The sequence below is a fragment of the Bos mutus genome, chromosome 14, assembly GCF_027580195.1.
Source record: "Bos mutus isolate GX-2022 chromosome 14, NWIPB_WYAK_1.1, whole genome shotgun sequence".
Classification (NCBI taxonomy): domain Eukaryota; kingdom Metazoa; phylum Chordata; class Mammalia; order Artiodactyla; family Bovidae; genus Bos; species Bos mutus.
The window spans coordinates 8,833,838-8,847,179 of record NC_091630.1 but is presented as its reverse complement, the minus strand read 5'-3'; the positions used below and the strand labels follow the sequence as shown (position 1 = coordinate 8,847,179).

Sequence of the window (13,342 nt, the reverse complement as noted above, 5' to 3'; positions counted from 1 at the left end):
CATGATTCCAAGAAACATTTACTGAACATCTGTGTCTATGCGCCAGGTAATATATAAACCGGTGAGAGTATAAAGATTAAAACATTCTTTCCAAAGCTTACCCACCAGTGCATAAAGAATTGTACCAAAAGAATACAATACAATCTGTTAAGGCCAATCATAGAGATACATAAAAAGTACAAAGGGAGTAGGAGATACATCTTTCCAGAAGATTGGCAGGGATTCTCAGAGGAAAGATCTCTTTGAGTAGACCTTTGTATTAAGGGGCCCAGATTTTTAATGATCTAACAGATTATTCTAAAGAATTGGGCTTTATCCCAGTGGAAACAGAGGGTCATGGAAGAATTCTGAACGTAGAACTGATATGGTTAGATACAGCATGGAATGGCCTACATGAGGAGACAGACAATGAAGACCCACAAGATTATGGTTTCAATAGTTTAGGGGTCCAGGGCGGTAGCAGGGGACATGAAGTGAGATTGCTTGGTTGGAAAGATATTTAGGAAACAGAAACACCAGGACCTGGTGGGTGATTGTACCCTGGCAGGTATAGTAGCGAAAGAGAGGGAGGAGCTGAGAATGACTTGAGACTATATAAGAGGCAGTCTAGTACAAAGCTTGGTGGAAAGGGGAGCACACAGTCCCTGGAGCCTGACTACTTGGGTTAAAATCCTGTCACTTCTAACTCACTTACTATGTAACTTTAATCAATTACTTATCCTCTGTGAGCCTCGGTTTTGTATATATGTCAAGTGTTCTTTTGTGTCTAAAAATTAGCTGTTATTATTTATTATTATAATTCTGGTAAGGATGGTGGTTTCATTCAGTTTGTTTCTTCCAGAAGACTAGCACTGCATTTGTAATGCTTTCAGGCAATTCTAGGTTTGTCTAGTTGAATATATGGATCTCTGGTTGAGAAGAAAGTACAGTGATGATGGCTAGAGCCTCTTACACAGATGAAATAGCCTGAGGCATTTTCAGAGAAGGCCCAGGGTTTGAATCAACTCCAGGATGCTAGTGTTTAATGGGTAGATAGAGTAGGAGCCATGCTGGGAAAGACTGAGGGCAAGAGGAGATGCGGTGACATATGAGATGGTTGGATGGCATCACTGACAATGACATGAGTTTGAGCAAACTCCAGGAGATGGTGAAGGACAGGGAAGCCTGGAGCACTGCAGTTCCTGGGGTTGCAAAGAGTTGGACACGACTGAGTGACTGAACAACAACAGAGGAGGCAAAAATCTGCAAAAGCTAATAATGAGAGAAGGCCAGAGAGGTAGTAGAAGGTGAACAGAAAAGCAATGTCTAAAGCTCAAGAGAGGAAATGATTTTAGAGAGAGTACAGTCAACACAGAAAATACTGCATACTACACGCTGACTAACAAGCATCTATATGTAACAATTGGGAAATCTTTAATAAAGTAATTTAAAATGGCTCCTTGATAGTTGACATATAGAAAAGACTCAAATTTTAGTTTCCATTAACCTTACTTTTAATTGCATATATTGAGAAAGAAGAATTTAAAAAAAAAACAAGTAGGCTCCTCTATCCATGGGATTCTCTTGGCCAGAATAATGGAATGGGTTGCTCTGCCCTCCTCCAGGGGATCTTCCCAACCCAGGGATCGAAACTGCATCTCTTAGGTCTTTACCACTAGCGCCACCTAGGAAGCCCAAACCCAAAGGTAATTTACAGGGAAGGACATTTGCACCTTTCCCAAGAAATGCCTTCTGTTACCAAGACTGGAATTATGAAAAGGTCTACTTATTTTGGCAGTGTAGAGCATAAAGCATAAAATGTTGAGTGTTACCATTACAATCAAGTCCTGACTCTACCACTTATCAAGTATAAGGTCCAGAGAAAATTATTTACTTGTGTAAGTTTCCACTTTCTCAAGTGGGAAATGGAGGACCACTGTCACTTAGGATTTTGTTGGGACAGGAGAAGATATTGCACATAAGGGATTTAGCACAAGGCCCCTTACAACAAATAGTAGCTTATGATATTTACCCATCGTGGGTAATCATGAGAAAGTTTGAGAATTGTTTTTAAAGAATAAGTACTTTTGGAAGAATTCAGTTCAGTTCAGTCGCTCAGTCGTGTCCAACTCTTAGCGACCCCAAGGACTGCAGCATGCCAGGCCTCCCTGTCCATCAGCAACTCCTGTCCAGAATTGGGCTTTCCATACACCAACAAAAACCTTTAAGCTCTTTCTAGCAGTGTAGCCTTCCTTGCCCAATCACTGGGAGTCTTCTAGGAGAATCAAGAGCCAGATCCATAATTTCCAAGACACAAGAGTTGAGTAAGCTTTGTGCTTCTCATCAATTGGGGGCTGGCCAACATATTTCTTCATAACCAGTAAAATGCATGACTCATTAAACAAAACACCTCAATTTCCATACCCAAAGAAAAGTCATACAATCAACTACCAAAGACAGATACATGAAAATACTAATAATATATCACAGGTATCTTTATCATATCCCCAAATTTTCCAACTAACCTGATATTTCAGAAAGATGAAAAACAAATTTTTTTAAATAATTTCTCTTTTACTTTATAATAAATGAAAGAAAATAAATTCATAAAATATATTGAAACTACCTGGCGAAAAAGCTCTTGTAAATTCATCATCTTAGTTTCAAAGTCCATGGTAGTGCCTCACTTTGAATTTAAAATTGAATAAAAATAATCCTAAAAAATGGCCTAATGTGTTATTTACTTTGCATTTTTATGAAAGACTACTATGCTTTGCTTTTAGCAAACTGGTCATTAAAAATATGAGACTATTCAGGGAAATGGAACCCCAGGAAGTATGATAGTACTATAGATCTTAAAGCAACCAGAGCAGATGTTCCTAATCATACTAAAAACACAAACTCACAAACCAGTTTGTTCCAGCTACAGAATTAGAAAAGTGCATATAATTTAATGGTATGAAAAATAGTTCAAGCCAGGAGGTAGTAAAACTGCAAAAAAATATAAATCTAAAGAGTCTGTGCCAAGGAACATTTTACAAATTCTCAAGGCTGAAAAATCTTGAGATTTTTCTTGCTACAGGTAGGAAGCTATTACCTGAACTAGTTTTTAAAAATACAATGAATATGTCTTTAAGGTAGGAAGCTATTACCTGAACTAGTTTTTAAAAATACAATGAATATATCTTTGAGGAAAACAAAAAACACAGACACACACACACACACACACGCTGATACACCGCATGCACACCAATTACCTAATAGTTTTTTCCCAGAGAAACATCTATCTAAATCTAGAATATCATTTATAAACAGCTTTGGGAAAGTTAAAATCAGACTTCTCATCAGTTTAAATTTATAATTGAGAAATAAACAGTACATAATGTGATACAGAATTAAATTGGCATGCACAGTAAAATGTAAGCTCTAAGGACAGAGGATTCTCTTTGCAAATAATGATCTTGGCCAAGAGCCTCCTTTACGTACAGAAAGCTCTATTCCTTGCGTATAGCAACCCGCAAGGTTACAACAGGTCACTGTATGCTGCTAATTAGGTTTACAAATGATATGTTCAAGCCAGGTGATATTTTATAGCTGGATTCAGCCTAAGTAGAAAAATTTTCAATAAGGTCAAACTGCAAAAACTCACTGTCCCACAATTACAGATCTTTTACTCATATAGTATGAATTTTAACATTGCAAATATACAATGCCATTAAAAATTGGTTTGATGCTTAATATCTCTCAAAAACAGCAAAAAGAAAGAAAGCAAAAGACAAGTAGGAAAACTTTTGTGTCTTCCTACTTGTGCTTCCACAGATATTCAGTGTGTTTATTCTCCGAAAGTTAATTAAAGTCAATTTTGTTAGTAGACCCTAGGTCACAATACTCTTCCAAGAAAGCAAAGTGATATCTACTGTGTATAAAACAGGAAAATCAAATGCAGTACATTACCTTGTGCTACCTGTTGAACTGCCAGCATCATCCCAGAAACAGTATCCAGAAGCAAGCTTTCTTTCAGACTGTAATGTGTCGCCCACTCCAAAATAGGCAGCCGCCGTCTACACCACTGTTTAAAGTCTTCACAACGGGGGATACGCATCTTGCTCCAGGGCAAGCTTTTCTTTTTCCTCTTTGCCCCCGTCATTTTCAGATTACCTCTTGTAGATTAAACTTCTTTAAACAAGAAAAAAAGTGTTGTAGAACACCTCCCTTCAAAGCCAGGCTCCAAATCGTCTGTGGTTCACAATGTCAAAGCTATCCGGGAAATAGTAAGAGAGAGATTAACAAAAGCATATATATATATATACACACACACACACACATATGCAGCCAGGCTGCACGTTTTATTATGGTACAGCTAATTATTCTAGATAAAAGAAGCAGATTAAAACCATGAATTTTTATCTGAATGAGATGAGAAGTGGTACCTCTTGTTAGTGTAATATTTTCTGATCTTGGAAAAGTAGTGCATTCAGTATTAAGTTGGTGTAGAGCTCTCTTGCCAGTAATTCCCCTTATACTGACTGTAGTCTTATGTTTTGGCTTATATCCCAGTGGCTAATGAGGTAGTTCTGGGCATGTGTTGCAAGTGGGCTGGGTTATGCTAAAGAAACCAGGAAGCATTCAGCTATTCCTGCCTTCTCCAGATAAACTATGCGAAATCAAAAACCAGAGAGGTTTAGTTGTGCAAGATGTAGTCAGAGAATCTAGATTTACTTCTTTGGGAAGTGGGTATTTTCAGTATATCAAATGACTGCCATTTCTGAAATATTCAGAAACCTAAGAGGCTTTGCTAAATGCTCTTATCTTTTTTTCCCCTGGGAGAGGAGATTTTCATTCATACAGAAACATTCAGACAGCCTCTGCCCAGTCTGGCAACAGAATAGCCAGTTCTCATAAACAAACAGAAATTTCATTTCATGGGCTAAGAAAATAAGCTTACATTGAACAATTATTTGTGGCAATATTTCTTCTTTGTGTCTGAATGGTTCACTCAGTTTTCTCTATTTTTCCAAGTCATATAATTCTCACACTTAGCACTATCCTAACTGAAATTTCTCAGGAATAACATATGGTTCATAATATTGTTTGAAGAGTTCCCAACATTTTTTATGATTCTGCCCTCTTTTCACATGACTTTTGGGGGGTTTCTCTGTTTCAGAAAGGATGTTACATTTAATAATGGAATAGTCAGGCTGTCAAAGACCTTTATTTTATCATTGTAAGGCCTAGCTCCAAAACGAAAAGGCCTGCATTTATGAAGACTGTGCCATTCGAATTAAACCGAAGAGCTAATACATTAACAAAAAATGTGAAGCCAACAAGAATAGCATGTACATAGTTTGCTGCAGCCCTTTCAATGCCTATTTGACCAGAGTAGAGATCTGTCTGGAAGTCTTTAAAATAACAAAATATTGCTACTTGGATACCTTGGATACTTCCAGTGTCTCTGGCTGTAATTTTTCCCATTGTTTTTAAGTTAAGGTGAAGAGCTATTCTCTCAGTTCAGTTCAGTTCAGTCGCTCAGTCATGTCCGACTCGTTGAGACCCCATGAATCACAGCACGCCAGGCCTCCCTGTCCATCACCAACTCCCGGAGTTCACTCAGACTCACGTCCATCGAGTCAGTGATGCCATCCAGCCATCTCATCCTCTGTCGCCCCCTTCTCCTCCTGCCCCCAATCCCTCCCAGCATCAGAGTCTTTTCCAATGAGTCAACTCTTCGCATGAGGTGGCCGAAGTACTGGAGTTTCAGCTTTAGCATCAGTCCTTCCAATGAACACCCAGGACTGATCTCCTTTAGAATGGACTGGTTGGATCTCCTTGCAGTCCAGGGGACTTTCAAGAGTCTTCCCCAACACAACAATTCAAAAGCATCAATTCTTCGGTGCTCAGCTTTCTTCACAGTCTAACTCTCACATCCATACATGACCACTGGAAAAACCATAGCCTTGACTAGATGGACCTTTGTGGGCAAAGTAATGTCTCTGCTTTTCAATATGCTATCCAGGTTGGTCATAACTTTCCTTCCAAGGAGTAAGCGTCTTTTAATTTCATGGCTGCAGTCACCATCTGCACTGATTTTGGAGCCCCCAAAAATAAAGTCTGACTCTGTTTCCACTGTTGCCCCATCTATTTCCCATGAAGTGATGGGACCAGATACCATGATCTTAGTTTTCTGAATGTTGAGCTTTAAGCCAACTTTTTCACTCTCCTCTTTCACTTTCATCAAGAGGCTCTTTAGTTCCTCTTCACTTTCTGCCATAAGGGTGGTGTCATCTACATATCTGCATATCTAAGGTTATTGATATTTCTCCCGGCAATCTTGATTCCAGCTTGTGCTTCTTCCAGCCCAGCGTTTCTCATGATGTACTCTGCATAGAAGTTAAATAAGCAGGGTGACAATATACAGCCTTGACGAACTCCTTTTCCTATTTGGAACCAGTCTGTTGTTCCATGTCCAGTTCTAACTGTTGCTTCCTGACCTGCATACTGGTTTCTCAAGAGGCAGGTCAGGTGGTCTGGTATTCCCATCTCTTTCAGAATTTTCCACAGTTTGTTGTGGTCCACACAGTCAAAGGCTTTGGCATAGTCAATAAAGCAGAAATAGATGTTTTTTTCTGGAACTCTCTTGCTTTTTCTATGATCCAGCGGATGTTAGCAACTTGATCTCTGGTTCCTCCTCTGCCTTTTCTAAAACCAGCTTGAACATCCGGAAGTTCACGGTTCACGTATTGCTGAAGCCCGGCTTGAAGAATTTTGAGCATTACTTTACTCTCTCAGTCTTCCACAAATGACATCACTGGCCTTCTATCTGTGCAAAAATACTTTTCTTTTTAAATGCAATGAATCCTAAATATATAGCAATATATGTACAGTTTATTCATAGGTACAGAATAGAATTTTCTTTGTATTTTTCCAGTTGTTTACATATGTTACATTTATGAACATTTCATCAGATTTAGAGTCTCACCACAGACTCATAGTATTTTAGCCCTATTCTTTTAGTGTGAGAGGTAGATTCATCAGATAAGTAAATTCACCTTTAACAGAGATGTTATGTTGCTTTTTCTTCACAAACAGCAATCTAACTTTGTTTTATATACTTCACCCATTACATAAACAAAGAAATTCAGAAGCTATATATAAACTGAGTATTAATACTTTTATAATCAAAATTAATACTAGTGATTCTTTTCTCAAAATATATTTAGGCTAAAAATTCAAATCCAAGTTAAGAAATGAAAAAAGTAATTGAAAGCTTAAATACTGAAATAAACAGTCAACACCTATGATTTGTGCAATTTCAATCATGTTAAAAAAAAACTTTGTGTTAAATGCCAGTAACAAAGAATTCATATGAACAGAATTTTTGGAATTGAAGATTAATCTATATAGAAACATCTAAGCATATTAGTGCCAACAATTGCTCTAAAACATCCAAAGACCAGGAAGGCTTCCCTGGTGGCTCAGACAGTCAAGAACCTGCCTGCAATTCAGGAGACCTGGGTTTGATCCCTGGGTCGGGAAGATCCTCTGGAGAAGAAATGGCAACCCACTCCAATATTCTTGCCTGAAGAACTCCATCAGTAGAGGAGACAATCTGTGGGACTGCATAAAGTCAGACATGACTAAATAACTAACACTTTCATTTTCATTCTAAGACCAGGAGGGAAAATAATGTTTGATAAAATAGTTCTGAAGTCTCTCAATTAAAAAAAAAAAAAAAAAAAACCTCCTAAAGTTAGAGTAGATCTTTCCTAAAAATATTTTTTAAACTCCAGGTTTTCTTCCAACTCCATGTGCTTAGACATTATTTAAAACATGCCAAAATCTCACTCTAAAGCATGCTATCAAGTGTAGGATTGATTATAATCAGAAACTCAAAAAAAGCTTTTGTGAAGAAATTTATGCACACCCGTGAGACATTCAGAGCACTTTACCTAGCCCATAAAATTCAAAGCTAAACATATTTATTCAAAAATTTCAATGGCTAAAATTAGCTTAAAATTCAGTACTACATATCATCTATATGGGACATCTCTTTCCCAAATGTTCAGGCAACAGCTTTACAAATAAAAAGATGAACTCATTATCCCCATGTAAAACAACAAAAAAAATCCTCCTTCCTAGAATATTTTGATCGTTATCTCTGACGTTTGAACTTCCAGCAATTTTTAATATTACACTCAAACTCATTAGCGTAAACATGTGATCCTTTCTCTACTCTCTACCCTTCCTCTACCAGCTACTTATCGACTCTATTTAAATTAGCAAGTATTTACCGATCAATCACATTTTGCTAGATCGTGTGAAATGCAATAGAAGCATGGGGGAGAGGAAGATATTGTTTATTTTCTAAGGATTATTTAATGCAAAAGGCAGAATAGAATAAATTAACAATCAAGTCAGACAACAAATGTTACAGGAGCTCAGAATGGAGAGTTGCATTCCCACTGAGAAAAAACACTTCCCATCCTGCTTGTATTCTAGCAGATTTGTATACTATCTGCTGCACACCGACTCTTTGGTTTTATACAGATTTCCCTAGTTCCATGTTCCTAGTTTTTTCCCTGTCTCAACACTTACTCAGTATGTAACTTTTTAATGAAAATTTCCCTGGCTTCCCTACAGTTCCCTTCTTCCTATATGCCAAAGATCTAGATAACCTTCAGGTTATTCATAGGTGTACAACTGTAGTCATTTTCACTGTCTATTGATTTTCTTGTTTGAAATTTATTGTGTGTGATTTTATCCAGTTTGGCTCATGAGACTGTAAATTATTTGAGTGCAGATATTATTCACATAACTTGGTTTGCCTCTTTGCTGCTGCTGCCGCTAAGTCGCTTCAGTCATGTCTGACTCTTGCGACCCCATAGACAGCAGTCCACCAGGCTCCCTCGTCCCTAGTATTCTCCAGGCAAGAACACTGGAGTGGGTTGCCATTCCTTCTCCAATACATGAAAGTGAAAAGTGAAAGTGAAGTCGCTCAGTCGTGCCCGACTCTTATCGACCCCATGGACTGCAGCCCACCAGGCTCCTCCGTCCATGGGATTTTCCAGGCAAGAGTACTGGAGTGGGTTGCCATTGCCTTCTCCGATGCAAGCCTCTAGGCTCAGTGAATTCATTCCTTTCTTTTGCACCTCAGTTATCTGAGGCCAAAGCTGTTCTCCTACCTTCTCGCATTCCCCCAGCTCTTCAGCAACCAGTGGTAGAGGGGCAACATGTCCTGGATCACAGTTTGGGGAGCTCTCATCCACATTTGGAGGCCAGAAATCGCTGATGGCTGTGACATTTCTTATTTACTAATATGGAGGGAGATATTTTCATTTCACACAGACTTTCAAATGACCTGCTGCTTACTGTTCCCTCCCAAGGGCAACAATAATAACAGTTTTGTTTTTCTATATCAGGGAGCAAACCCTGAGGTTTGGTGAAACAGTCACTTCCCCCGGGGTTAATCAGATGCTGGCAGAGGGAACTTCCAGGACCTAACAGGACCTCAGCCAGGAGTGGGCTCCAAGGAGGTCTCTCCCACATCAGAAAAATAACTAATTCCGATTTTCAGACAATCTAATTGTTAGAACATTATTCCTAATTACTGAGCCAATATCTACCATTTAAAATGTCCACTCTTCAGTCTTTATCCTAATTCCTGTCACATGCGCAACTGTTCAGGACTAATTCCTTTAGTGCTATCCCTAAAAAGCTCTGGTTTTTGGTGGTACAGTTTTAGAAATACTGAGACATTTTAACGTGCTGCACATATACGTCATTACGGTCCTAAACAGTGCATTTCATGTTTTACTCATGACAGGCCAACCAGTATAATAGAATGAGCAAAATTCTAGTCTTTCAGTGCTGATTGCTCATGTAACTTACTTTGTTTTCTTTGATTTAAATAACACTTTCCAGTATGTTTCTTTAACATGTTTTTCCTTCTGCCATTATTCCGTGACTTATTTTGACTTATAATAGGGGTCAAAAGGAGATAGTTCTAGTGAAGTGAAAAAATCACTTCTACTTTCAAATGTATATTTACAAGATCCAAGGCATTTTCAAAGAAAAAGGAGGGAATGGACAGGGAGCAAAGAGAGGGAGGCAGGGCAGAAGGTGTTTCGATGCATGTTTGCATCCCCCTAATATTCGAGAATTGATGCTTTTGAACTGTGGTGTTGGAGAAGACTCTTGAGAGTCCCTTGGACTGCAAGGAGATCCAACCAGTCCATTCTCAAGGAGATCAGCCCTGGGATTTCTTTGGAAGGAATGATGCTAAAGCTGAAACTCCAGTACTTTGGCCACCTCATGCGAAGAGTTGACTCATTGGAAAAGACTCTGATGCTGGGAGGGATTGGGGGCAGGAGAAGGGGACGACAGAGGATGAGATGGCTGGATGGCATCACCGACTCGATGGACGTGAGTCTGAGTGAACTCCGGGAGTTGGTGATGGACAGGGAGGCCTGGCGTGCTGCGACTCATGGGGTCGCAAAGAGTCGGACATGACTGAGTGACTGAACTGAACTGAACTGAACTGAATATTCGAGATGCCAAGGGAACATTACATGCAAAGATAGGCTTAATAAATGACAGAAATGCTAAGGACCTAACAGAAGCACAAGAAGAGGTGGCAAGAATACACAGAAGAACTATACAAAAAAGATCTTCGCGACCCAGATAATCATAATGGTGTGATCACTCACCTAGAGCCAGACATCTTGGAATGTGAAGTCGGGTGGGCCTTAGAAAGCATCACTACAAAAAAGCTAGTGGAGGTGATGGCATTCCAGTTGAGCTATTTCAAATCCTGAAAGATGATACTGTGAAAGTGCTGCACTCAATATGCCAGTAAATTTGGAAAACTCAGCAGTGGCCACAGGACTGGAAAAGGTCCGTTTTCATTCCAATCCCAAAGAAAGGCAATGCCAAAGAATGCTCAAACTACCACACAGTTGCACTCATCTCACATGCTAGTAAAGTAATGCTCAAAATTCTCCAAGCCAGGCTTCAGCAATATGTGAACCGTGAACTTCCTGATGTTCAAGCTGGTTTTAGAAAAGGCAGAGGAACCAGAGACCAAATTGCCAACATCTGCTGGATCATCGAAAAAGCAAGAGAGTTCCAGAAAAACATCTATTTCTTCTTTATTGACTATGCCAAAGCCTTTGACTGTGTGGATCACAATAAACTGCGGAAAATTCTGAAAGAGACGGGAATACCAGACCATCTGATCTGCCTCTAGAGAAACCGGTATGGAGGTCAGGAAGCAACAGTTAGAACTGGACATGGAACAACAGACTGGTTCCAAATAGGAAAAGGAGTACATCAAGGCTGTATATTGTCACCCTGCTTATATAACTTATATGCAGAGTATATCCTGAGAAACACTGGCTGGAGGAAGCATAAGCTGGAATCAATATTGCCAGACAAATATCAATAACCTCAGATATGCAGATGACACCACCCTTATGGCAGAAAGTGAAGAACCAAAGAGCCTCTTGATGAAAGTGAAAGAGGAGAGTGAAAAGGTTGGCTTAAAACTCAACATTCAGAAAACTAAGATCATGGCATCTGGTCCCGTCACTTAACTTATTTTGGGGGGCTCCAAAATCACTGCAGATGGTGACTGCAGCCATGAAATTAAAAGATGCTTACTCCTTGGAAGGAAAGTTATGACCAATCTAGACAGCATCTTAAAAAAGCAGACATTACTTTGTCAACAAAGGTCCATCTAGTCAAGGCTATGGTTTTTCCAGTGGTCATGTATGGATGTGAGAGTTGGACTATAAAGAAAGCTGAGCGCCAAAGAATTTATGCTTTTGAACTGTGGTGTTGGAGAAGACTCTTGAGAGTCCCTTGACTGCAAGGAGATCCAACCAGCCCATCCTAAAGGAAATCAGTCCTGGATTTCAAGAAGAGGTACCTGGGTTGCTCAGTTTAAATACTGAGTGACATCCTCATTTGAAGGACTGGGAAGATTTTATTCAAGTCAGGCACTAAGTGGGTTATCCCCAACAGAAAAGACACTGGGAAGAACTAGTTTGGATACTGACTGGTTCATTATCCTCAGTTTAGAGACCAGAAAGCCTTTGCTCAGCCAAACACTGAAAGTCCATTGGACTGCAAGGAGATCCAACCAGTCCATCCTAAGGGAGATCAGTCCTGAGTGTTTATTGGAAGGACTGATGTTGAAGTTGAAATTTCAGTCCTTTGGCCACCTGATGCAAAGAGCTGACTCATTTGAAAAGACCCTGATGCTGGGAAAGATTGAGGGCAGGACGAGAAAGGGACAACGGAGGATAAGACGGTTAGATGGCATCACCGACTCAATGGACATGAGTTTGGGTAAACTCTGGGAGTTGGTGATGGACAGGGAGGCCTGGAGTGCTGCAGTTCATGGGGTCGCAAAGAGTCAGACATGACTGAGCGACTGAACTGAACTGAACTGAGGGGTCAAAAGGAGATAGTTCTAGTGAAGTGAAAAAAATCACTTGTACTTTCAAGTGTATATTTACAAGAATCCAAGGCATTTTCAAAGAAAAAGGAGGGCATGGGCAGGGAGCAAAGAGAGGGAGGCAGGACAGAAGGTGTTTGAACTACATGTTTGCATCTCCCTAATATTCTTATGATGAAACCCTAACAGCCAATGAGGTGGTATTAGAAGGTGGGGCTTTTGTGAAATAATTAGTTTTATACAAGGTCATGAGGGTGGAGATCACAGTTGGATTAGTATCTTTATAAGAAGAGAAAGATACTAGAGCTTACTATCTCAGCCATGTGAGGATACAGCAAGAAAATAGAAATCTACAAGTCCAGGAAGAAGGTCCTCACTATACACAAAATCTCTTGGTGTCTTGATCTTGGGCTTCTGCATCTCCAGAAATGTGAGAAATTAATGTTTGTTATTTAAGCCACCCAGTCTGTGATGTTTTTGTTTACAGGAGACTGAACTGAAAAAAAAAGGAAGGGAGAAAGGGAAGAAAGAATGGAGTAAAAAGCAAGGGGGAAAAAAATACAATAACAGTTCACTGAGTATTAGTAAAAAAAAACCCCTTCTCATTTCTGACCAACAATTGATAAATGGTAAGCAAATTAAACTATAGCCGGGGAAATAGCAGAACTTGAAAAGATCTGATGATACCAAAAGAGGGGATTATCCAATAGAAATTCACTTCCTAAGAAGTGCATGATTGTGAATCTATAACTGCTGCTTCAGATGTCCTATTTCTAGGAATAATAACATTTTTTTGTACTAAGGGAAATAAGTGTAAATATGTTATGTCCTTCTATTTAATGTGGATTTCTTGTAGGCAGCAGTGTTGGGTCTTGCTTTTGTAATCCAGTGTGACAATCTCTGCCTTAT

General features: G+C 39.4%; 1 protein-coding gene across 5 annotated transcripts in view; it reads right to left on the bottom strand.

Moving 5' to 3' along the window:
* SLC26A7 (solute carrier family 26 member 7) overlaps window positions 1-13,342 on the bottom strand; it is a 226,459-nt gene that overhangs the window by 149,613 nt on the left and 63,504 nt on the right. For 4 of the 5 annotated variants that reach the window (XM_070382933.1, XM_070382935.1, XM_070382934.1 and 1 more), the window contains one exon: window positions 3,934-4,236. In XM_070382933.1, coding sequence (XP_070239034.1) covers window positions 3,934-4,126 — 193 coding nt within the window. In that variant the 5' untranslated portion in view covers window positions 4,127-4,236. The remainder of the gene's footprint in view (window positions 1-3,933; window positions 4,237-13,342) is intronic. The other variant, XM_005888290.2, reaches the window with a different exon arrangement.